The following is a 25378-nucleotide window of genomic DNA, read 5'->3' on the forward strand; positions in this document are numbered from 1 at the left end:
ACTACATTAAGAATATGATTATTTTATCTTGTTTTATTCAAAAATATTTCTTAGTACTGTGTAATAAATTGGGTTGTTTTTTTACGTAAAGATTCGAGAACGTATGAAGATATTTGAGAAAGAGCCACCTGTTTTACCCGAGCCTGAACCCACTGAAGAAGAAGAACAATTACCAGGTAACTTTTTAAATGCATATAATTGGCGGTTTTCTAGTATAGGTTTTAGTGGACACTAATTTTGTTTCTCTATTATTGAGGCCTTGTCAGACATTTAAGCAATCATTTTCTTTAGAGTCGGTAACCTTGCATTGTCAACTTTTAAATTAATGACATGGATATTAACAATTTTAATTGCAATATAAAATAACTTTTTTATCTTTTTAATTGTATCATTTTGCAATTTGAACATCAAAGTATCTTTCACTTAAAATGAACATGTCACACTTTTAATAAAAAAAAAATTGAAAAACCCCACGAACCTGAAAAATCGCACTCTGCAAAATGTTGGAGGGAAAAATAGGACTCCTCAAGTTAATTGGAGCTAGAAGGAAAATGCAGTTTGTTTAAACCACAAGAACTTATTTGAATTTGGAGGTGCGATCACCTATGGTCCTCAAAAACAAAGTCAACTTGTTAGAAACCACTTGGCTTCTGAACTGATGATGTTACTAATTCAAAAAGTAAAATGCTATAAAAATACATGTGTTTCGTTTCTTGATTGTAGAGTTGTCTGCTGCGATGGAAGAAGAAATAAACCGCGCACTGCGTCCGCACCCATCTAATGAAATCCTGTCCGATGGCTTTCGTCTTCAGATTTCTCGAAAGGATATGGTTACATTAAGTGGCCTCAGCTGGTTAAATGATGAGGTAGGGTGTGAATAATAAAAAAGATTTTTTTTTTATAATAAATGAAAAATAATAAAATAAAAGTTATTTTGAGTAACTTCTAAAATGATTATAATTGTTTTAAGCGAATACAATATTTGTTTTACATTTGTCTGCAATATTTCATGAATTGTTGGGTAGTTGAAACAAGTGCTTTTTATTGATGGAAATATTGTTTTAAATAGAAAATCATTTGGAGTGATTTTTTTTAGGTCAGTTTATTTTAAGCAAACAGTATTATTTTGAGATTGGCTTTGTCATGACATTGTGTTCTGTGTCGCCGTTCATAGCTAATTGTAAAAATAAAATGTCCGTTGTTTGTCTTTAATTATTTGAATAAAAATAAAACAGTATCAACTTTCGTTCATTTATATATCTTTGTCAAATAACCCATTAACTTTCCTGCTGGGGTGTTGTTAAACATCCATTCATTATTTCTTGTATGGCTACTGCAAATTTAACAACGACGTATGCATTGAACTAGATTATTAATCCATGGGAGATTACATACAACTGATTTTATTTTAATTTAGATAATAAATTTTTACATGAACTTGCTAATGTCAAGAGCGGAAGAAGAGGGGAAGCCCAAGGTGTATGCATTTAACACGTTCTTCTACCCTAAAGTCATGAATGGTGGTCAGGCATCGGTCAAACGGTGGACGCGGAAGGTGGATATATTCAGCTACGACTATATCTTAATTCCGGTGCATTTAGGAATGCATTGGTGCTTAGCGGTAAGTGTTGGTTTGGTTTTTTAGTTCCTGACTGGTTCATTGGGAGGAACTGTAGGTTTCATCTCCATCCTAGGACAGTAACGAGTAAAGTTTTTGTAAAAAAATGATCTTTGCCCATTAAACAGAATAGTACAACAGTGCTTCGTTTGATATACCCTATGTTTTGTTGCAGCAAAATGATGTTAATGGATATATAGTATTTTGGAAATGAATTCTTAAATATAATACTGTAAACAGTCCTGGTCATTAATGCAGTTACTTTGTGAACGTTTTGTCAAAAGATTAACATTTACAAATTAACATTAACATTAAGCTCTGGGTCAGCAGAACATTTCACCAAATTATCTGTTAAACTTCAAAATTGCAAAAAAACACGTTATTTTGTTACAAAATATCAATTATTACATTAAATTACTTTGCTAAAATAAAATTTGCCAATTGTTTTTGAAATTCCGCAGTTGGCGAATTTGGAGAGTGCCAGAGCTAGCTCTGCAGTCTGGTAAATCAGATTTGGAAAAAATATCCAAATTATAAATAATATAATAGGGTACAAAATAGTTATTAAAAATGGCTGAAAAATCTTAAAATCATAATGTGTGTGTAGCCAGTATCAGGCACGTGATGTCATATTCTCATATTTATATTTCTTACAAGAGAAAAACAAAGTGTTTGACAGGAACTAGATAATTAGGCATAGGGCACAAAGTAACATGAAAGATAAGTTTACCCCAAGAATGCCTTTTTAATTTGAAAGTTAATTTTTTAAAGGTGTGATTTAGCATTTATTCAGTAAAAGAACATTACCTGGTTTATTAGTTGCTCAGGAATTCGCTAAATTTCTAAATTAAAATATATTTTATTTTCCTAAATGTTAATGTTTTTTACTCCCATGTTGGTATTTTGTGTCACCTTATAATAAAATTGTGAAATTAGATAACATATGTGTTTTATATTTTTCAGGTTATTGATTTCAAAAAGAAAAGTATATTCTATTATGATTCGATGGGAGGAACAAACCCGTCATGTTTAAATGCACTCAAGTAAGTTTTTTCTTAATATTTGCTAAACTTTTCTTTCCTACATGTTGAGTGCAGCTGTATTTTTCCTAACTGGGGTTATTAATAACGCTAAAAGTGGATAATTAAATATAGTATATACGGTTGCATAATAATTCTGTTTATTTCTGAAAATGAAAAAGAGATGGTGCATATAAAATATCCCTTGCTGCTAATCGAAAAGAGTAACCCATGAAGTGGCAACAGCGGGTTTCCTCTCTCAATGTCTGTGTGGTCCTTAACCATCTGACACCATATAACTGTAAATAAAGTGTGTTGAGTGCATTGTTAAATAAAACCTTTCTTTCTTTTGTAAAAACTACAAATCTAAACAATGAAGTAAAGAAAAAATGCATATGATAAAGGAGGTGAATTGAACATGACCACATATGAATAGAAATAGACTAGACTACCGCTAATACAACATCAAGCAGTTTTAAAATCCACGACATCTTAGGCCACAGACACCAACTCACATTATTTATCATATGTTGTGTAGATGCAAAACCGATTTAACCCGGGTTAAAACACCACCCATGTGGATGCAGTTTATTCTGTCTATTTATACTACTCTTACTATTAAGTTTATCTTTAAATGGCTTAATTCGGGCATCAAAAGAAGCAATGTGTCGGGTGACTCATTTACAGGTTACCACAAAATACAGAGCTGGTGACCTGTAGGTTTATGACACATTTATATTTAAATTATCACTACTATAAAATCCATTGACAAGACACACTGACAGTTCATTCATATCTGGTATTCATTCATATCACTGTTCTCACTGTACTAATACTGTATGGGTATCTAAATAACACTCGGCTGATCAACATTTAGGTGTAGGTTTAGTTCAATAAGCTTTGTGAAGAACGAAGTACTGTTCTCGACTTTAATGGCACAGTGTAACAGTGTGCAATTCTAGTTTCAAAAATTAAAGTGCCATAAGGACTACCTGTTTGCAAATCTTGAGAGGCACCACCAACCCAGCGAGCCCTAACCACACATCTCCAGTGGAACCATTTTGCAAGAAAGCTCAGAAAAGATCGCTATTCAAAACTGTGGTTTTCCAGGATTTTGAGATATATGTTGACTGTAATTTGTACAAATAATTTTTACAAGCTATGCACTGATGATGCAGGCTCATATGCTAGCCAAACTAGAGTCCTACATGATTTTTGTGAGCCTCAGGCTCCCGGACTCTCCCCTGGTAACCTGAAAGAATGTTCTCCACTCATTTCAGTTCCTGTTAATTGCCCTATTAATATTTAGTTTTATGCTGTGATGTTATTAAACTTTGTTGTTTGTTCATTATGCATTAATGAGATTAAATGTGTTGACATTGTAGAAAATATTTATGTGATGAAAGCTTGGACAAAAAGAAACAACCATTTGATCTGAACGGATGGAAAATGGAAGTTGTGAAGGTATTATTTTTGTTTATTCATCTGTAAACAATTTGCAATCATGAAGTGATGGCAATGTCTGTGATTACATAGTAACCAAATCCCAGTACTGCTGCAACCACTCAGGGCCCTGGTGTATAGTAAATACGACCATTTCAGTTGTCACTAATATTCACATAAACTTTAATGTATGGAAATTAACCAGCATGATCAAGCTACCAACAGACACACTCTTACAAACACCTCAGTGGATCCATTCAACTGATTGTGTTTTTCTCATTCCAACTAGTACACCACAACTGGTCAAAAGCTTTCCTGTCTGTGGGAAAGTGCATATAAAAGATGCCATTCTGCATTAGGAAAAATGTAGCGGGTTTACTGTAATGGCCACATGACTTTTATTTGTAGGAAGTAATGTCACTTGGTAACTACCATGCAAAAAATCGGTATATGTCTACGACAAAAATTTTGATTTATCCACCCTTGAGCTTGCTTCAACATACCAATGACTAAATACTGACTAAATACTTTGAACATGTCAAATCTATTTACAGTGAAACCCCTCTAAACCAAACACCCACGTAACCAAGTAAAACGGTTGGTTTTAAGGGGTATCCAGTTTACAGATGTTATTTTCTGTACTGATAGTTAAAACAGAAGTGTGACAAACATGAGGCTAGTGATTTTCAAACTATCGTAGGCTGTGACGTCACTACAGCACACACCATAGTGATGTCACAGGTTATGACAGTTTTACGATTTCATGGTGCTAAGGTAGCTTCGAAAATATGTGCCCTGGTTTTGAGAAAATTCTGGTTTACAGAGTGTTCAGTTTTAGAGTGGTTTCACTGGATATTTTTTTTTTGTGTCTGTGTTAGTCATGATCTGATTTCCAGTGTTTTATTTTTTGCTGCCTTCTTTCAGGATATTCCACAGCAAATGAATGGCAGTGATTGTGGAATGTTTGCATGCAAATTTGCAGACTACATCACCAGAGAGGCAAAGATTACATTTTCACAAGTAAGAAACGATATTCTCATTTTATTGTTTTTCTGTTGTCAAGGCACAAAATTGACACGAAGAAAGAGGCAATTGCTACTCAGGATTATAGGATATTAAACAAGCTTCCATTTCATGTCATGTTTATGTCCCGAGCGAAATAATTTTTAATTGAACATAAATATAACAAATGGTAGCCTTTTTAATTAATATCCTATTTATTACCCATTAATCAATTTCAGTTGATATCACTAAACTTGTTTGATTAACATTTCGAGAAGTATTACGTCCCATTTGACGCACTAGTGAGACTTATCACTTTGATATGAATCAGGATATTTTTGACCATATGGCTAATAATACACAATATGCTTTTTGATAATCAATTTCACAACAGCTTTTCAGGGAACATTTTGTTCATAATCGCATCGTTTGCTACGCAAGTTTCAGAAATCACTACATAATTTTTAAACATTAAACAGTAGTTGCTAATCAATTTTCAATTGACCAGAAATATCACTAATCAAGATTTTGAAAACAAAATGTTCTCCGTTTGTTTTTTCCACCATAAAACTTTGTACCTCTATTCAGATTAAGAAATTAGCAATCTATGACCTCATTATGATGCCCAATATTAAATGAAATATTATAAAGTTAAAAAAACTAAATTATTTGTTTAAATTTACATAAAATGAGAATAAAGTTTATTTGAATACAAGTGGTGTACAACTGCTTCTCAATTTTAGAATTTGCTTCCAGGTTAAAATGTCAGAGAGATTTAAATGTAAATTTACAAGAGATTTTAAAAGTGCAAAACATCAGATAGTTCAATGGAGCTAAACTGAAATACACAGAAAATCCTTCTAAACCCCGCAATAAACCAGAATTCCCTCAGGACCGATGTTTGGTTGGGGTTTTGGGGGTTTTTGGTTTTTTTACAGTCTGGTAATTTTACTAAAACTACCCCTTGAAACAGATCGTCATAATGATTTTCATGAATAATATCTAATGAGCAAAAACATGATTGTGTTTGCAGGAACACATGCCGTACTTCAGACGGCGAATGGTTTACGAGATCATCAAGAAGAAATTGTTACAATGACGCTAAAAACAAGACGGGTTGCATATACACACATCAGCACATTCGCTGTGACAACGCACAGAAGACGGCACCAAGACTTGAACTAGTCTTCTCTGTGAGGATAAAAACCGACTTAAGTTGGCCATAAATTGTCCTCTGGAGTCGACAGCAACAAATGTTGGTACATGTTAAAGGGATGAAGCAGGGCAAGGAAAAGACATCCTTCGTGGATACAAATTTTTGTTTTCAGAGGCTCTTTAATGTTAATTCAAAGAATTGAACAGTTATCAGTGTGCGGTGTGCTGCTAGATCTTGTTAATTCAAAGAACTGAACAGTTTAAATGTACAGTGTACTAGATCTTGTTATGAAGAAGATGTGGGCTGGTTGGGATTTTTTAAGGGAGGGAAGTTTCTATGGGAGTCCATCATGGCATAAAGCATGACAATGCTGTGATCTGTCGTTTCATACGAGATTGAAATATTTTTAAATCAGTGTTGTGAAGTATCAAGACACTACCGAAGGTGAATTTGTGATGTGTTGTTCAAGTTTAATTGAAAAAAAGAAAAGAAAAAAGATTTTTAGTTATGTTTACACACTTGGCAGTGCTAAAAGTAATATTTGTTTTGTTATTTCCTCTTTTTTTTTGTCTCTGTAAAAGTTGAGTTTCAGAAAGATTAGGCAAAAACTGTCCTTGTGAAATGCTATATGACATATAACTGAAAGTGTAGAAACTCTGTGAGAGGCAGATTGTATATGTTACAGACTCTGTTGTAAAGTCAGTCTATAGGACAGTGTTTTTAACCACAGGACACTAGGAATATGTCTGCTGTGGGAAACGACATGTGATATTAGCAGGACATATCTTTTATAATATGTCATTAGTGCCACTGCCTCAAAATATATGCAAATAACATCATTCAGTGTCCTCTCCGTCATCTTCTGCTGATAGACCTCAGATCATCATATTAGATGAACTCTCAAAATAGTGTTTCTAGTCAGTAGTGAAAAAAACCTGTTTTAATGTATTTACGGTACATAAACATACTCCGTGTTTAAACTGATCTGAAAATATTGTAAGGAATTTGGTAAATTATGTGTTTAAAAAATGCGATCAAATATGATTTTTTTTTTCTTCTAAATTTGTACAAATTTTTTTACAGGCCCGTAGGAATGATATCTGGAGTGGGAGGGGCACAATCTCTAGTGCTGGGAGGGCACAGTGTAGTAGTTGGGGAGGCACAAGCCAAAAAACAAAAGGAGTACATTTTCATTCCTATATAAAATATTAACTATGTTTATAAAATTAACTTCAGTTTGAATTTGAGGAACAGAAAATAATACTTTATGGAGACTTTCTATCAGTAAGATAAGTAAGTGTTTGTAGACACTGCAAGATTTTCATCTACGAACATTGACAGAAACAGCTTTTTGGTAGGACAAAAATATGGAAGATCTGAATGACCTTCATCTTTTGTCATTAAGTGGGGGAAACTGCATTCCACCCCAATCCCCGACAGGATAGCACATACCATGTTTTTTCATGAACTAGTCACGGGATGAATGAGATTACTGCAGCTGAGAATTAACTTGCACATACACAACTTTTACGTAGTTGAAAATGTACTCCAGCACACTAATATTATGGAATAGTCTCCATATGTATTGTAAATCGGATAATAAAAGTATTTTAAGGTACCATTGTACTTTGTCAACAACAACCACAAAAAGGTTCAGGGAGAGCCTAAAGACCCTCTTCCTATTACTTTGGTTATCTGTTGCAGTGAATATTGAAGGGCTTGTACGACAAGTATAATCAATTCTGTTTCACTGAATGTACAGAACTATATAAATTAATTACATTAAATGTACATAATCATTGTCATCAAAGTCAGTAATATGTTATCAGGGCCGTAGCTAGGAGTTTTTGTTTGGAGGGGCAACTAAGTAAAACTCCTTAAATGGTTGAGAAGAGAATTTTCTTTAAGTTTCTATAATGCTTTCCAGATTTTTTTTTGTGGGAGGGGGGCAACTACCGCTCTCCCCCCCCCCCCCCCTTAACTAGCTACAGCCCTGGTTATCACTATAAAAATTTGAACATGAAATAATTGGTTTGTTATTCTTCCTCTTATTCACCCAGTGCCCACTTCTCTTTCTTACACACCACACCTGTTGGTGAAAACATCATTAATTATTTTTTATAACACCTAATAATAACACATGTGATAATAATTTCAAGAGGTACAACTGGCTGTTCCTAGGTGATGACCAGGTCACCATTGCCAAGGTTACACTGTAAGTTTCAATCATAATGGGGAGGCATTTGAACTACCCTAGTTTCACAATAATTGTCCAATGCTGTAGCCAAGGAAAATATATGGTGGGAGGCAGGATTTTGAGAGGGATGGTGTCGTTTAGGCTTATGGAGGCACAGAGTGCATCACACGAGTGTGCAAAGCGCCCGAGTTGCTTAGGGGGATCCGACACCCCCATTGGCTACGGGCCTGGGGTGGGGGGTGGGGGGTGGGGGAGTGTTATTGATTGGAATGCATTGCCCCCACCATGGCTATGCCAGTGTTCTGTGGAGAGAAAGTAATTGTTTTTAACCACAAATATTGTCATATGGCAGTTATAATGGCATTAACTGCTTTTAAAAGTTATGTCATGTTTATCACCAATGGCAGGATTAGTAGCATTAACTGCTTTCAAACGTTGCGAGTACTTTGAACTTTGATGTTATTTGGTGTACTACTTTTTTTTTTTTCTTCCACTAAATCTTTTTTGGTTATCACATACACTGCTGTGGCCTAAACAATAACATCTAAGTTAAGTATGAATTCAGTTATCAAAAACGGCTCTAATAGTCAAAAATATACCTTAGTTTTTAAAAACTAGGGTATGTCCCTTTAAACCAATGTGCCTTTCTTTTTTTGGAGGGGAGGGGGGGTGTGGGTTGGTTGTAGTAAGGGGGGGGGGTTGACCTCAAGTCCTCAACCCCTCTCCTGCACATGCATATATGGGTCGATATCAAAATTGGTAACATTTTGGGTGCCGGCTCTAAATTATATTATTTCCCAATTTTTCACAGAATATTACTTTGACAACAATACACAAAGCCACATATTTGTAATATATTTTGGACATTAATTTTTAAAAATCAGTATTTTATTTAAGAAATTATGCCAAAATCTCATGTCCCTTGCAAGGGGTGAAGTAACAGTATGGACTATAACAGATAGGACAATTTTACAATATTTTAGCAATTATGTACACACGGTGAAGGTCAAATGTAGAATGCCTGGTTGGTACATGGTGTACACTTGGACAACATAATTTCCTTAAATATTTTAAAATGTAATTTCTAATTTTGGCATATGCAAAGACAGTAACAGTATGGCTGCTCAAAATTTGTATGCAAAGAAATATACTTGTTCAAAAATTTGTGTCTTCTGGTACAAGTTACTGAATTAATGCCACATTCAAATGATAAGACAGAAAGTGGAAGATCCTTTGTAGAAAGTACAAGGCCAAGTTCATGGAGCTCCAATTATGAACATTTTATGATGGAGGGAACAGTATGGACATATATGTAAGGGACACACATATTTAGTAAAACATTTGTAAAATATAATTATTAAAAATAAAGTATAATAGCACAGTATTGTTACTTAATATCTCATGATTACATTTATGCAGAATAATATGTTTTTTGACACAATATTAAACTTTATATAACTTCACCTCTTGCAAGGGACATGAGATTTCGGCATAATTTCTGAAATAAAATACTGATTTTTTAAAAACTAATGTCCGAAATATATTACAAATATGTGTGGTTTTGTGTATAGATGTCAAAGTAATATTCTGTGAAAAAAATTGGGAAATATATACATTTTATAATATAATTTAGAGCCGGGATACAAAATGTTACCAATTTTGATATTGACCCATATAACTCAACGTTTTATTGTTGGTAGGCAGGGTAGGGAGAGAGACAAGAAATATCTACATCATAATTTGTGTATATTATTTATAGTGGAAATGTTGGCATACATTCATTTCATTAACAAAATAATAATACACAGTTGATAAAATAAGTACCGTATCAAGTACCGTACATGTGCTACTGTAACTAGGATAAACCGACTGGTGAGACATAGCCCAGTGGTAAGCACTAGCTTGATGCGCGGTTGGTCTGGGATCAACCCCCACCTCCTCTGGTGGGTCAATTAGGCTATTTGTCATTCAAGCTAGTGCACCACGACTGGTATGTGTTGTTCTGTCTTTGGGATAGTGCATATATATATATATATATATATGCATATATATATATATATATATATATATATGTGTGTGTGTGTATATATATATATATGTGTATATGTGTGTGTGTGTGTGTGTGTATATATATATATATATAGATCTCTTGCTACTAATGGGAAAATGTAGCGGGTTTCCTCTTGAGACTATACATCAAAATTACCAAATGTTTGACATCCTATAGCCAATTATTAATAAATCAATGTACTCTAGTGTTGTCGTTAAACAAAACTAACTTTATCCAATTGGTGTGTGCAGAGGTTGATAAAAAATTAATAGTTAATTTTCGGTAGGTTCAAAAGGGGAGATGTTTTATTTTAGAATGATTATTGGGGAGCGAATGAAAAAAATGTAAATAAAAGAAATCAAGGCTTTAACAAACTCACGAAAAAATGGAAAAAACTAGCATTGGCCCATGTGGGGGTCGAACCCACGACATTCGCGTTATTAGCACGACGCTCTAACCAACTGAGCTAACAGGCCTTGGCATACATTTTCTGAAATTAATTGTATATTTTTACACAGTGTGCAAAAATAAGTATCAAATAAGTTTATAGGGGCGTTTCAAAGTATCTGAACAAATATGTTCTAATTTGTTTTTGTTCTATATTGTTAAAACTTGTTGCATTTATTTGAGATTTTAATTTTTTGACAAAAGTATGGGAGCGATCCAGACTACGATTGACACCAGCCCTACGTTCAGCCAGCAAACGTTTCGCTAACGTTCGCGAACTATTTGATTGGTTTCCAACGTGGCCATTTGGTTTACCGTGAAGCGCATATACCAGTCTAGCGGACGTTTTTTCTGCTCGGTCGGTTGAACACAGCCATGTTTCAACGGTATTTTCGACAAAAAACCTGTCTATTATTTGATCGGGTATTCGTAAGAACACGGAAGTTATTTTTCATTAAACTTTTTCTTTCTAGCAAAATGCAAGAAATAATAGTTACAAAATTTGAAGGTGAAAGTTATATGTTGTTGATGGTTATTTTGTCATCGTTATATTTACTTTCTCTTTAACATCGATGTCAAAAAAATATTATTTAGACCAAAACCGTGATGGTTTAAATTAAACATTGTTTAATTTCTAAACCGAAAAAAATATGTTCGTTGTTTATATAAATTTGAGGACAAGCCAGAACCACAGATAGATTTTTGCTTCATACACAATAAATAGAACATATCCAATTATTTTATTGTAGTCTTAATTCATGCCTATATTTCATATGGTATCGTACCGTCATACAATTTCGATCGACATGTTTTCGATACTTTGTTTGTAACTGCATGTATCGGGAGATATTACGTCACTATCAGCCTAAACATAAACAACGAAGTGTCTTTTACCTCATAATATTGAAAATGCTTCAAGTTAATCTGCCAACTTTATGTTTTAATTATAATAGCATAAATAGTGTGCATGTTATCAGTTTTTCGTAATGCAATATTTTGGTACTAATGAAATGCCTCGCATAGCGAAATCTTGGTATCACAAATCCCTGCAAAGTTATCGTCTGCAACACTGACATCTGACCAGCCAAAGTTTGATGATATACCACGTGATCATTACGGGGACCAGACAACTCGGCCCGGGGGACAACTCGGCCCAGACAACTCGGCCCCGTGTCCGAGACAACTCAGCCCCGTGTGATAGTATGATAGTTGGCCATGTCGTAGTATTGTACTATAGTAATAATAATGCATTATACTGATAGATACCGCTAACTATATGGTCACCATTAAGAATGACAATTGTGCATGTCGTACGCGCATATCGTAGTATCGGATGGGTTTCTAGAAGTATTGTACTAAAGAAATAACGCAAAAAACATCATTTGCCAAATTCTCACATTTATTACATTAAACACACATATATATACGTTAAAAACCAACAGAACACATATACATAAATAGTTATAATAATGAAATAAAACACCAATCACCAAAAGAACATAGAAATAAAACGTCCAGCAAAAGATAAAAGTCAGTGCGCAAGAGGGGCGTAGAGCTTTCCACAGGCCGACAGGAATCTGTGTAGCGTCCCCACAGTTCGAAAATTTTCCCCTGTAGATTCCTGAAGGTCTTCCTCTGTCGCTGTCGCATCTTCCTCTCCGAGACAAACAGGCATAACAAATATAAACATAAGTTTAAAGATCCACATATTCGCATAGTCACGTGTTCGTATGGAAACTAACTCGTATGAATGGAAAACGAACTCGTATGGAAACAATAATGGTGAACTCGTATGGGGATGTATGGATATGCAGATATACTTTGATATTTCTCTTAAATGTGTATTTTGACACTTGTTTTGTATACATGCTTCTTATTTATGTCCCCATCAGTCAACTATTTGCGTGTCAACCACAGCTTGTGTGTCAACGGCAATCACCTATAATCAAAACACGCATGTCATTAGACTTATTTCCTGCGACAGAAACCGTAAACAAAGCATGCATGCTTTGCGTTTCTCACTAACCCAAACTTAAAAACCACTAGCCACGGACGTTGGGCTAGCGGATTTGTCGAACTCTGCATAAAAATTACACACAAGTTGCTATACAGTATTGGATATATCAGTTTGTAATTTCCATACGAGTTCACTGCCTTTTCTCCCATACGAGTTTGTCTTCCATACGAGTTCACTTGTGGATTTCCATACGAGTTCACTGCATATTCCCCCATACGAGTAAGTTTTCCATACGAGTTCACCGCAAGCCGTCTCAAAGTCTGCTACAAATTCAAGAAATTTATTTTAACTGTTTATAATCCCCTAAAATATAAATACCTGTCTCAAAATCGTTTCGGGACGTTTAGGTTAAGGTGGGACTAATTCAATACTAACAAAAGCATATTCTTTTATTTCAGTGAGAATACTTTAATTTAAAAAACACTTGTCCAACAAGTTGTTTCTGGACTCCGGGCCGAGTTGTCTCGCGGTGGGCCGAGTTGTCTCGACATGGGCCGAGTTGTCCTCCGGGCCGAGTGGGTCTGGCATTCGATCATTACACTGAACAATAAAATTTATGGAAGGCTGGTTGGGTTACTTCTTATGTCAGTCACAGCAAAGATCTTTTCAGTAATTTCTGGTGGGGGCATGTTTACATGTGCATTTACATTTGCTACAAATAAAGGTGGTTTGGTGGAATTAGATTTTTTGAAAGTATATAGTTCTGTATCTCTGTCATGAATACTTAAGGTGACAGTCTGAATTTAGGTGTCGTTGATATGCATAACAAGAGGATTAGACATTAGCCTATGACGAAAACATAATGTAAATATGTTTTAAGTGAACACTGTCTATTGGTCTGAAGATTATTCAATATTTTTTACAAGTTACAAACATTATATGATTTTATTTTAAAAAGAAGATTTTGATGTAAATTATTGCACGGAGTATAGACCCTTAACTGCCATAAAAAGGACAAAAATAGACAGCCAATGAAACTATCGAAAACATATGATGTTCGTGAAAATATAGCGGAAACACCTGTACGACTTAGCAGCTAGTGTTTTTGGAGGAAAATTTGGTGTTCATGGGAAATTATCACTGTTTTTCACAATAAACTAATGTGACTTGAGAAAGGTAAAGTAGTATTGTATGTACGAAGTATTGTGTGTTTTTTTGTTTTGTTTTTTTGCTTATCATATCGAAAACATATGACGCCAGGATAAAATAAAATAAAAGGCCTGCAATATTTTCATAGACAACCCTAGTTACGGTATTGTAACGGAAACTATCGCCTACGTCTCAGTTACCGTTATGGGATATGGATACTATTTCTTCGTAGCAGCGCCGCCACAGATCACAGCGGCACGTTTCCCGGCAATATTATCGCCTCTTTCATTCAAATAAAGTTGTAGTTGTATACATATTTAAGTTTCTTCACGACTGACACGCATCAGGCGCCATAAAGCCCTTAAAATTCACAATGTACAATATCGTCTGGCTATTTTTATCCCTTGACAACCATGTTGGTTGTAAGTAGTTTTCTCCGCTATCTTCTTCGGAGCACCGCAGAAACTGCGTCGAGTAATATATCTATTTGTTTTTTACTTACTAAAACTATTTATTAACTGTAGGTATTTTAAAACCATATACTGTCAGAGATGAGCTCATGAGGAATATTTGGCGATCACTAATAGTAATACAGTGCTAATAATAACAACAAATTGATTAATTAAAGTCTAAGACTACACTACTAGCCCAAAGTTAACATTATTTACAGTTCTTCATCTCAGATCTGAGATAAGCCACTACAATAATGCACAAAATACACACTAATATTAAAATGACATTCTACCACTACACTACTAGCAAACGGCTAGCACTGTAAGTACTTTAAAAAAACGACGACGGTCACTTTTCGCACCATTATTTTGGCTTTGTACACAATAAATATCCTACAGTAATGTCACTTGAAATCCATATTTCGTAAATAGTACAGTTTTTTTAATCACAAGATTTTCTTCAGAGTGAAGTGCATTAGTAATGTTAAACCGGCCTCGGTGGCGTCGTGGCAGGCCATCGGTCTACAGGCTGGTAGGTACTGGGATGGGATTTTTAATTCAGATACCGACTCCAAACCCTGAGTGAGTGCTCCGCAAGGCTCAGTGGGTAGGTGTAAACCACTTGCACTGACCAGTGATCCATAACTGGTTCAACAAAGGCCATGGTTTGTGCTATCCTGCCTGTGGGAAGCGCAAATAAAAGATCCCTTGCTGCCTGTCGTAAAAGAGTAGCCTATGTGGCGACAGCGGGTTTCCTCTCCAAATCTGTGTGGTCCTTAACCATATGTCTGACGCCATATAACCGTAAATAAAATGTGTTGAGTGCGTCGTTAAATAAAACACTTCTTTCTTTAGTAATGTTAAAAAAAAAAAAAAAATTATATAGCAATTTTGCATTGAAACGTTTCCAGCGTTCTTAAAACGGAAACGTCATTCACCCAGTTTATTGTTCTTGTAAAGAGATGTAAAGTGACGTCATGAATTTTTTTTTTTAAATTATCTATATTATTACAATGCTTCGCCACATTAAAATAAAAACTGGTCTACTTACCTTGACCTCTGTCAAAAAAGTTCCGAGAGCAGACAATGCAGTTTAAATGTCGGTATGTTTTTATTTTTCATAATTTTAGACAAACGTTTAAGTTTTAAAAGATAAATAAAAAAATACATTTCCTCAAATATATCATAAAAACTAAAATTACAAAAAGTAGATTATATATTTTCATGTATGGATATTTCACATTCTCACGAGATTCTCGTATTATCTGTCATGGCTGCCGAAGAACGCTTTTAGTCTTGATAATTGTTAATCTGCATTGTATTAATTATATTTGCAACAACAATTAATTTAATATATATCAACGATATCGAGTAAGTGTTTCCAACAAAGTGTGAATGTTTTTTACCAGAACACTGAAGTTTGTTTTTGCTACACATGGGGTATATGCCTCATCTCGTAGCGCTGAACAGAAGACCCGTGTCGATGTCAGCGCTACGTTATCGTATCTAAGACAACCCTAGTTATGGTATTGTAACGGAAACTTTCGCCTACGTCTCAGTTACCTTTGCAGGATTTGGATACCATTTCTTCATAGCAGCACGTTTCCTGCCAATATTATCACACGTTTCATTCAAATAAAGTTGTAGTTGTATACATATTTAAGTTTTGAAAAGACTTCTGAATGTGCCAGCATGTATTGGATTAGGGATATCAAGTGGACATTGCATTAAACACTACAAACAACGTAGTGCTAGGGTCTGGATTTCAAATCCAGAGACAAGTTCTGTAACCACTCGGCCATGCAGTGGATCAACAAGTGAGACTGCATTTTAATACTTATAATTATAAATCTCATAGGGTGTATTTTGACGGAATGAACCGAGTGTCTACGGAATAAAACAAGCCTTTAGTCCCATAATGCCTCATTGTGTCTTCTGTGCTATATTTCTACCAAAAGCACCAACAAAGGCACCCTTGTGGAGGATATTTTACACAGAATAGTCAAAATGTCTTAATTTTTCAAAGGCAAAATATGGTGGTAGTCACTGGATTACAAAATATAAACATTATGTTGCTTTTATAGAACAAAATGTTTAAAAAGGTATTGTATATAACTAATCCTAAACTTACACTAATTCTAACAAATATGAATTATACCGCTTGAATGAACTGAATGCTGGCACGTTCAGAAGTCTTGCCTAAGTTTCTTCATGACTGTCATGAATCGGTGCCATAAAGATGTCTTATGTATTGGTAAGCCCTTAAAATTTGCAATGTACAATATGTTGGTTGTAAGTAGATTCCTCCGCTATCTTCTTTGGAGCACCGCAGAAATTAATATTTTTTTTACATACATAAAACTATTTACTAATTGTGCGTCTTTTAAAACTATACTGTCCCAGACGAGCTCATGAGGAATATGTGATGTCAAAAGTCATAATCTGCTATTATACTTTTATGACTTTAATTTAATATAGTTTGTTATCATAATCGGTCAATAGAAACAGTGATTGCAGGATAAATTAAAATACCTGTATTACATATTACATGTGCTTTTGGATGTTCAACTGCTAATTTAGTAAATCGTAAAAGAATAAACCCAAAGCTGAAGTTGCACAATGCAACTAAAGCAATTTATTTAGGTGCAAACATCAAATTATGGTTGCATTTGCGACTAAATAGTCATTAATTTGAGCCCTGAGAAGTGAATTGAACATGTGAAATTGAAAGTAACTACATTGAAACTCCTCTAAACTGGACACCCTCGGGACCAAGTAAAATGCCCGGTTTTAAGAAGTATCCGGTTTAGACAGCAGACCTTGCTTTTTAAGGTGCACGGGTCCGATCGCGCTCGTACAGCACATGTAATTTCAATCTGGCGAGTGTGAAAAACCGCGCACATTACACGTGACAAACGGCGCACGTAAAACAGATGGGTATATATATTTATTTCCACTGTTTACAAAAATAAACAGTTTTCATAACTCATTTAGCTGATATGATTGTCCTTTTATTAAAACAATCAAACTTAAAAACATGGCAGTGACTTCCATGCAGTCGTTAAACTGGTATTTCTCTTTGTTGAACAAATCGGGGAAATACTGGTTTAATAGGCAATTTTGTAGACGTACCAGTCACAATCCAATTGGAGCTACACGGCCAATTTTATTTATTGTGGAGTGATTTTTTCACTCGCCTTAGTATATTGAGGTGTGCGAATTTCCACTCGCCTATAATTTTCAAAAACCAAGGACTGAGACAGGTTAAGTTCTGTACTGATTTTAAAAAGGGACTGTGGGACATGTCCGGTTTTTAGGTAATTCCAGTTTATAGAGGGTCTGGTTTTGAGAGGTTTCACTGTACTACTTCTGATTTTGAAAAAAAAGTAGTGGGTTATATTTTACAAAATGTGGAACATTAAACAATAATCTAAAACTAAAACCCTTCCAATGGTCATTTTGCATTGAAAGTTTCCATGAAATCTAGAGGACTCAGTTTTGGTAACTAGTGCTAATTTAATTGGATGTTGTGGTTATGGCATTTGGGTTATGATCTTGAAATATCCTATCAGATGTGTTTAAATCAATACTCGTAGTATGTGTAAGAAAAATCTTAAATAGTCCTTGGTAATTAATGCATTATTTGTTGAACGGGTTCTGTACTGAATATGTGTTTCTCTTTCAGTGGCAGGTTTGCTCTGATACCGGGATGAAATGGCGTCTGCACCTCCAAACAAAGTCAGTGTTGACAAGCTAACCGGAGAGTTTCTGCAGTGTTCGCTCTGTCTGGACAGTTACAAGCAACCCAAAGTGTTACACTGTCAACACACATTTTGCTTCCCTTGTCTTGAGACATACGTCAATAACCTGGGCAATCCCGGTTTGATAAACTGTCCCCTGTGTCGTGAACCTACTGTGATCCCCGGTAAAAACATTCAGTCACTAAAGAACAACTTCCTGGTGGACAGTCTGCTGAGTTTTATTCAGAAGGAACAGTCACTGCAGAGTATTGTCAAAGGGAGATCCGAATGGCGTGAGACTTCGGTAGCAAAAATATGCGAGGTGTGTGAGGAAGATAAACCAACAGAACTGTTCTGTAATGATTGTAACCTTTGGCTATGCAAGACCTGCGCCAAGGCTCACAAAAAGCTTCCATCAACCATGGCTCACATGACACTGTCTGTGGATGTCGTTGTCAACAAAGCCAGGGATAGACTGACGGATGCAGAAAAAGAGCTGAATGTTCTGTTGGTGGCAATTGATAGCCGCTACCAGGAAGCTCTCCTAATGCAGCAGCAGTTTTCGGAACAAGGGGAGCAGACAGCGACTAACATTGAGCAGACGTTTACCAAACTTTGGGAAATTTTGGAAGAGAAGAAACTGAAGTTTCTTCAGACGCTTGCGGAGCACATTTCTAAGGCAGGATATCAGCTGGAGACAAAGATTGAACAGATAGAGAAAAACAAGTTTCAGGTGGAGAAAGCTTTGGAGTTTGTCAAAGAAACTAAGTCCAGCTCAGATGCCTGGCACATTACCAGCATGTTGGAGAATGTCCAGAAACTGAGAGAAAGTACGAAGGATATGCAGCTGCCTAGCGTAGCAGAGAAGAGTAAGTCTGAATTTCTGGCCGTTGACAATATGCTGAAAGATGTGTCACTTTCCACTGCTGGAAGCTTGTCTTTTCCTTCTGCTGACCCAAGAGATGCCCCTCTCTACCCATTGGACTCTCTGACGTCTGGCACAGTTCTGCATCACCTGAACAATAAATTCTTCGTGACAGGCATTGCTCTGACCCGTAGTGGCAATATGTTTGTGGCCTCGAACTGTGACTCGTTGGTAATGCTGATGAAAGGAGAAATTGTTGCCAAAATAGAGCATCTCGACTGTGTGAGGCCATGGGGTCTAGCCCTGGCTCCGAGCAGCGAGATCGTTATTACTGACTGTGAAACTAACGACGGGTATGGTAGTGTGAACGTCCTCCACATCAATGGCGCCTTCAAGAATCAGATAGCTCATGGGCTGTCCATGCCCAGAGGAGTTGCCATTGATAAACATGGTAGAGTTTTTGTGTGTGACGAGACGGACAGATGCGTATACGTCATGACACCGTCTGGCCGAATGGTCAACATCCTCAAGAGGGATGCTGATGGAAATTTCATATTTGAGGCGCCGAGATTCGTTGCCATCAGCGAACACGGGGTGGTTGTCGTATCGGATAATGCAAGGACTGTGAAGATCTTTGATGCCCATTTCAAGCAGAGCCACTGCTATCAGTCGCCTTTCCCAGGCTCGGAATTCTGGGACGTTCTCTGTGGAACAGATGAGACCATTTACGTGGCAGACTGGAATCACGGTATTCATGCCGTTTCTCCAGACGGCAAGTTCCTGGGATTTGTTGGCTCCTCTCCCTTCAGGTTATTAAAACCAACCTCGCTGACTTTGCACCCCACTGAGTATTCTCTCATAGTCGGCACGGCCGATGGTGAAGTCATTTGTATTAAGTAACAATAACAGATATATCTGTATATGTGCTGGTATGATTCTTTACCAATCGGTATAAGGAATAAAAAAATTAATGTAATAATTATGAATACATTATATTCATATAATCCAAAATTCAAATACTAGGTAATGTGTTAAACTATAGCCATTGGTTTTGTTAAGTGGAATTGCTTATGTCACTTTGCTGTTGGGTGGAATAGCATATTATTCCAAAGATGCTTCAAAACATGCACTAATCACACACTAGTCCTAAACATGTGTCCGAGGTGGATTGTTGAATTGAAATTGTGTATATTTATTAATTTTGTAGGAAATTGTATATTTACATGTAATTTCAATTGAGGGCTGTTCACTGTTGTCAATATTTTTATGAGTATACAAATGGTACCAACCCCTGCAATGCCATGGAAATTGCTGTAGATTTGTTAATTTTCTGGGTTGATAGCGCAAATAACTAATACCACAAGTCATTGGTGATAAATGTGACAGTGTTTGTTGTAAAAAAATAAAATAAAAGTTTTATATAGACAATAAACATGAAATTTTATTTCATCCAGTGTTCTGTCAAGTATATGGGGTACAGTTTTGTGCCAAACTAGGGGTGTTGTAAAAACATCTGGCTATATTTGTGTAAGATAATACTTTAAGGAACACATTGTATTTATACTTATACATATTAATTTTGTTGATATATTGAATATCATCAACCTCAATTTCCAAACTAATTTTTTGAGATTTTGCTAAAAATGGATTGTGATTGTTCAAATAATTATTAAAGAATTCATTTCTGTTTTTATTTTTTTTAAATGGGGGGGGGGTCTTCCATTTTTATTTGTTTGGCAGTTATGCTAAGAGGCTGACAATATAGTATTTTTAGCACATACGTTAACATTATCAATTATGAGATTTTATTTGCTGTTATACATTCTTTATATGCTTGTTAAATGTTGATAATTGCTTTAAAAATTAATAAAATTATATTAACAGAATATTTTTTACCATATCAGAATTTTATTAGTATTACTGTACAAGAATACTTAATTTTATGGATGTTTTATTTTACGTAATGGTGTGGTTAAATATAGTTTCTTACACACCCATTTGGTGAGAACATTATTTGTTAACACCTATACGTGCGATAATATTTTACAGACATACGACTGGCTGCACCTAGGTGATGACCGGGTCACCAGTGCCATACCATCCAGTGGAAAAGTATGGTAGAAATTGATCACAAGATGTGACATACAAGTTAACCTGAAATTGACTTGTCCATGATGCACAAGTTAACTTTATGCACTAGGGCCATACATAGGTTTTAGTTGGAAAAGGCGTTTAAATTTATTTTAAAACTTTTCAGAAGATGTATAAGAAATAAAATTCTACATTTGTGTCCGTTAGATACCATTTATTTTACAACTTGTTTTAAAACGTATCCAACTTGTTTTTGCTCATTAGATATGTTTAAAAACAACTTGTAAGATAAATGGTATCTTACAGCTGCTCATGTAGTATTCTCTATATGATGCTGTCATAGATGAATGTTAAAAACTAACCTGAGATTTTGTAACAATTATTCAAGTGTCACTGTAACTGATCACATGTATAGTGAGTCTACCATTCTGTTGGATAAGCAAATTAAATTTGGTTTTGTGTTCTTACTGTATGATAATGATAAATAGTATATTGTATGTATAGCTTTAAAAGTCACTTACGACCCTTCGATATATTTATATTCATAATATTGTCGAAATATTGGATATAATACATACACGTAGTAAAATGTTTACCTTTACAAACATGAAGGCTATTTAATTGTAACATTTCTGGAAGAAGAGAAGATTTTTTAAATAATTAGTTTATTATTTCCCTTTCAGGCCCTAAGAAGTGGAGTGGGAATAGAGTGACCAATTTCACAAAGTTTCCCCATGTGCCAATGAAGCTTTAGGGAAGAAAAGTGAAAGCTTATTTTGTTTAATGACACCACTTTGATCTATTAATCAGTGGCTATTGGGTGTCAAACATTTGGTAAATTTTGACTCATAGTCGTAGAGGAAACCTGTAATATTTGTTCATTAACAGCAAGGGATATGTTAGTGTACTTTCCAAAAGACAGGACAGCACCTACCACAGCCATTAATATATCAGTCATGTAGCACTGGTTGAGACATGAGAAAACACGGAGAATGAGTTCACTGAGGTGGTTTGATCCCATGACGCTTGCACCTCAAGCAAACGCTCTGCCGACTAAGCTAGATACCTCCCAGTTTTGGAGAAGTCAAAAATGTGAAATATTTATGGACGCCGCACAATAACGGACAAAAATATATGGCAAAAGCTAATTTCCTCTTTTGTCCCCGTCTCGCCCCGGCCCTGGAGGATGTAAAAAAAATGACCAAATTCATAAATTTGTTTTTTCCATACGCTGGGGAAGCTTCTCACACAATTTTGTTGGAATCTGCAAAGTATTTTTGGGCAAGAAGAAGAGTTTTCACATGACGGACTATAACTGATCGCAATAGGTCATGACGAGCTTCGACTTGGGTGACCTAATAAAATATATGTATGCTGAAGGGTTGTTCATAATAGTTCAGTAATAATCTTTCTAAATTATTTACTCTTCATCATTCAGGGATTGTAGTCTGTTTGAATGGCCCTTACGAACGATATTAAGGGCGGTGGTGGGGGGGGGGGCACAATCTCTAGTGGGGGGCATAGTCTGTAGTGGAGGTATTTATTTATATTCTAGAATATGTGAGTGGGGGCACAATCTCCAGTGAGGGGGGCATAGTCTGTAGTGGAGGTTTTTATATTATAGATTATGTGAGTTGGGCACAATCTCCAGTGTGTGTGTGTGGGGTGGGGTGGGGGGGGGGGCATAGTCTGTAGTGGAGGTCTTTATATTATAGATTATGTGAGTTGGGGCACAATCTCCAGTGAGGGGGCATAGTCTGTAGTGGAGGTCTTTATTTACATTATAGATTAGGACAAAAAGAACCTCGGGGGGGGGGGGGGGGGGGGGGGGGGGGGGGGTGGGGGGGGGGGGGGGGGGGACTGCGTGATAGTGGAGCCACTCGTCATATAATTGTCAAAATATATTTTCTAGACCAAAATTTCATTGGATGTTCCTCGTCTGCTTCGATTTGATAGGAGCTTACTGGTAGTCACAGTCTCTTGTAAAAATCGGGATTAGTTATCTAAGTTCGAACGTCTTTCGGTGCTGTGAAATATTGTACGTCTCTAGCAAAATCTCTTTTAATGAAGGCTGATGCGGGGTATAAGCAAAAACTAAATTTTAATAGAAAGGTTTTTCCACTACAAGGAAGGGATTTTTTTTTTTTATGCACCATCCCACAGACAAGATAGAACATATCACAGCCTTTGATATGCCAGTCGTTGTGCACTGGCTGGAACTGAAAATGACCCCATGGGTCCACCAACAGCGATCGATCTTTAAATTTACCACTGGACTACGTCTGTCCCCTCCCCCCCCCCCCCCCTACCACATACCTTTTGGATAACTAACAGGCAAGGCGGGGCTGGTGGGGTACTTTACCCCCCCCCCCCCCCCCCCCCAATGTTTCTGAATAAAAAATAGTAGTAATTCTGAAGTCCGAGATGAATTTTACTTATAGAATGCAGGAAATTGCTTGTTAGGACATTTTGTTTTCAAAATTTTACGGGGAAGTATACATCCGAACCCCGAAGAAACTGCTTTGCGCTCAATCTAATTAAAATTAGCTCCACTATTACATGTGGATCTAACAGCAGACCATTGGAGTTCATGTCCAGTTGACCTTTCATTCGACCAATCAAAACCTTACTTGCAAAATCATGCCAGTAATTTGAAAAGAATTTGAAAACATTCGGGATTATGCCGAGGGTATACGAAAGGATCGGGTGAATTACGAAGTATGCCGGAAACTAATTTCAATATAATTTTTTTTATATAAAAATCGTTTCAAGACGAAAAAAATACCCGTGATGGTGTAGCCATAAAATCTGTTTATACTAGTATACAATACAGAGTTTATTACTGCACTTTTCCCACTGTTTTTTCAATGTTGAAATAGACCAACAAGTTCGCCTATTGCATAGTCTCGACCGATATTTTTAGAATTTGTATGCTCCCGAATAACGTTATAAAAGGCGAAATGTAATTGGCCGATATTTAAATTGTTATTTATAGATGAAATGTCACCTGGAAGGGAGTCCACGCAGTGCTGTTAGATCTACTGGTAGACCCAGTAGAGCTAATTTTAATCAGATTGCTTTGCGCCCTCGATATCTGTCATCCGTCCCTTCCCCCCCCCCCCCCCCCCCACCCCTTTCCCAATTTCTACTTCCTTCCGCTGTGACTGAATAACCCGGGAATAAAAAAAAAATTGTAATGTGTTTGCCGGCCGTGTAAACAAAACTAGATTCCTGTCGTGTAATAGAAACATTTCTAATAAAATTAACGAACCCACGAAATCTGGAAAGTTGGTTAATGGCAGGTAGTAAGTCGGAGAGTTTGGTTGTCGGCAACATCCATTGGATGTTGGAATTCAGTCGGTCGTATCACAGCCTTTAATGTGCCAGTGCACTGGCTGGAATGAGAAATAACCCAGTGGGCGAGCGAGCGCTTTAAATATTAAGTCGGAGAGTTTCGTTGTCGGCAACATCCATTGAATGTTGGAATTCAGTCGGTCATCCTCTAAAGATTCTCCTAATACATTACTTGGTTATTCTTTTTATGGACTTGTAGATTGAGTTGAAGATATAATTCTTACATTTCAAAAGTTAATACAAAAATATTGGCTAGAAGCCACTATTATGCAACTTCAGTGAGATTGCACTTTTGATTAACCAGGTCCGTAGGAACGATGTCTGAAGCGTAGAAGTGAGATGGAATCTTTAGTGAAAGACACAAGCCAGATTTGTTTTATCTTATTTACGAACACGAGCACACGCAGACACACACACCACACAAACACACACGCACGCACCACACAAACACAGACGCACACGGACACACACAGACGCACACACACACAGACACACATAAACAAACGCACACACCACACAGACAGACATATACACACACACAAACGCACGCACACAGACACACACAAACACACACACAAACATTATTTTTAAATGGAATAAAATAAACCCGTATAGATTTGTTTTATCTTATATACGAACACACGCAGACACACACACACGCACGCAAACACACACACTAACATTTTTAAATGGAATAAAATAAACCATACATTTTGCACAGACCCCGGGTTTCTACAGGCATGTATTAACACCTATTCACACCACATAAATCTGAAATGTGTCCAGATAAGCGTGCTTTAACTTTTAAAAATAAAATTAAGTTTACATTTGGTTTTGT

At 36.1% G+C, this 25378-nt stretch overlaps 2 protein-coding genes and 1 non-coding gene across 3 annotated transcripts in view; 2 read left to right on the forward strand and 1 right to left on the reverse strand.

The window, feature by feature from the left end:
- The window catches only part of LOC121381258 (sentrin-specific protease 1-like), a 32771-nt gene extending 24556 nt beyond the window's left edge, over positions 1 to 8215 (forward strand). Inside the window, exons 12-18 of the mRNA XM_041510499.1 lie at positions 92 to 176; positions 724 to 866; positions 1418 to 1621; positions 2582 to 2661; positions 4023 to 4101; positions 5005 to 5100; positions 6116 to 8215. Of these exons, the coding sequence (XP_041366433.1) occupies positions 92 to 176; positions 724 to 866; positions 1418 to 1621; positions 2582 to 2661; positions 4023 to 4101; positions 5005 to 5100; positions 6116 to 6181 (753 nt within the window). The 3' untranslated portion in view covers positions 6182 to 8215. The remainder of the gene's footprint in view (positions 1 to 91; positions 177 to 723; positions 867 to 1417; positions 1622 to 2581; positions 2662 to 4022; positions 4102 to 5004; positions 5101 to 6115) is intronic.
- Positions 8216 to 10887: 2672 nt separating this feature from the next.
- Trnai-aau lies at positions 10888 to 10961 on the reverse strand. The gene has a single exon. It is a non-coding gene; the product is annotated as a tRNA-Ile (tRNA).
- A 324-nt stretch (positions 10962 to 11285) lies between these two features.
- Positions 11286 to 20981, forward strand: LOC121380939 (tripartite motif-containing protein 2-like). The gene is made up of 2 exons (XM_041509980.1): positions 11286 to 11440; positions 18176 to 20981. Exon 2 carries the CDS (start codon positions 18205 to 18207, stop codon positions 19993 to 19995), a length of 1791 nt encoding a protein of 596 aa, XP_041365914.1. The 5' UTR covers positions 11286 to 11440; positions 18176 to 18204; the 3' UTR covers positions 19996 to 20981.
- The last annotated feature ends 4397 nt before the right edge of the window (positions 20982 to 25378 follow it).

This window comes from Gigantopelta aegis, chromosome 9 (genome assembly GCF_016097555.1).
Source record: "Gigantopelta aegis isolate Gae_Host chromosome 9, Gae_host_genome, whole genome shotgun sequence".
NCBI classification, from domain to species: domain Eukaryota; kingdom Metazoa; phylum Mollusca; class Gastropoda; order Neomphalida; family Peltospiridae; genus Gigantopelta; species Gigantopelta aegis.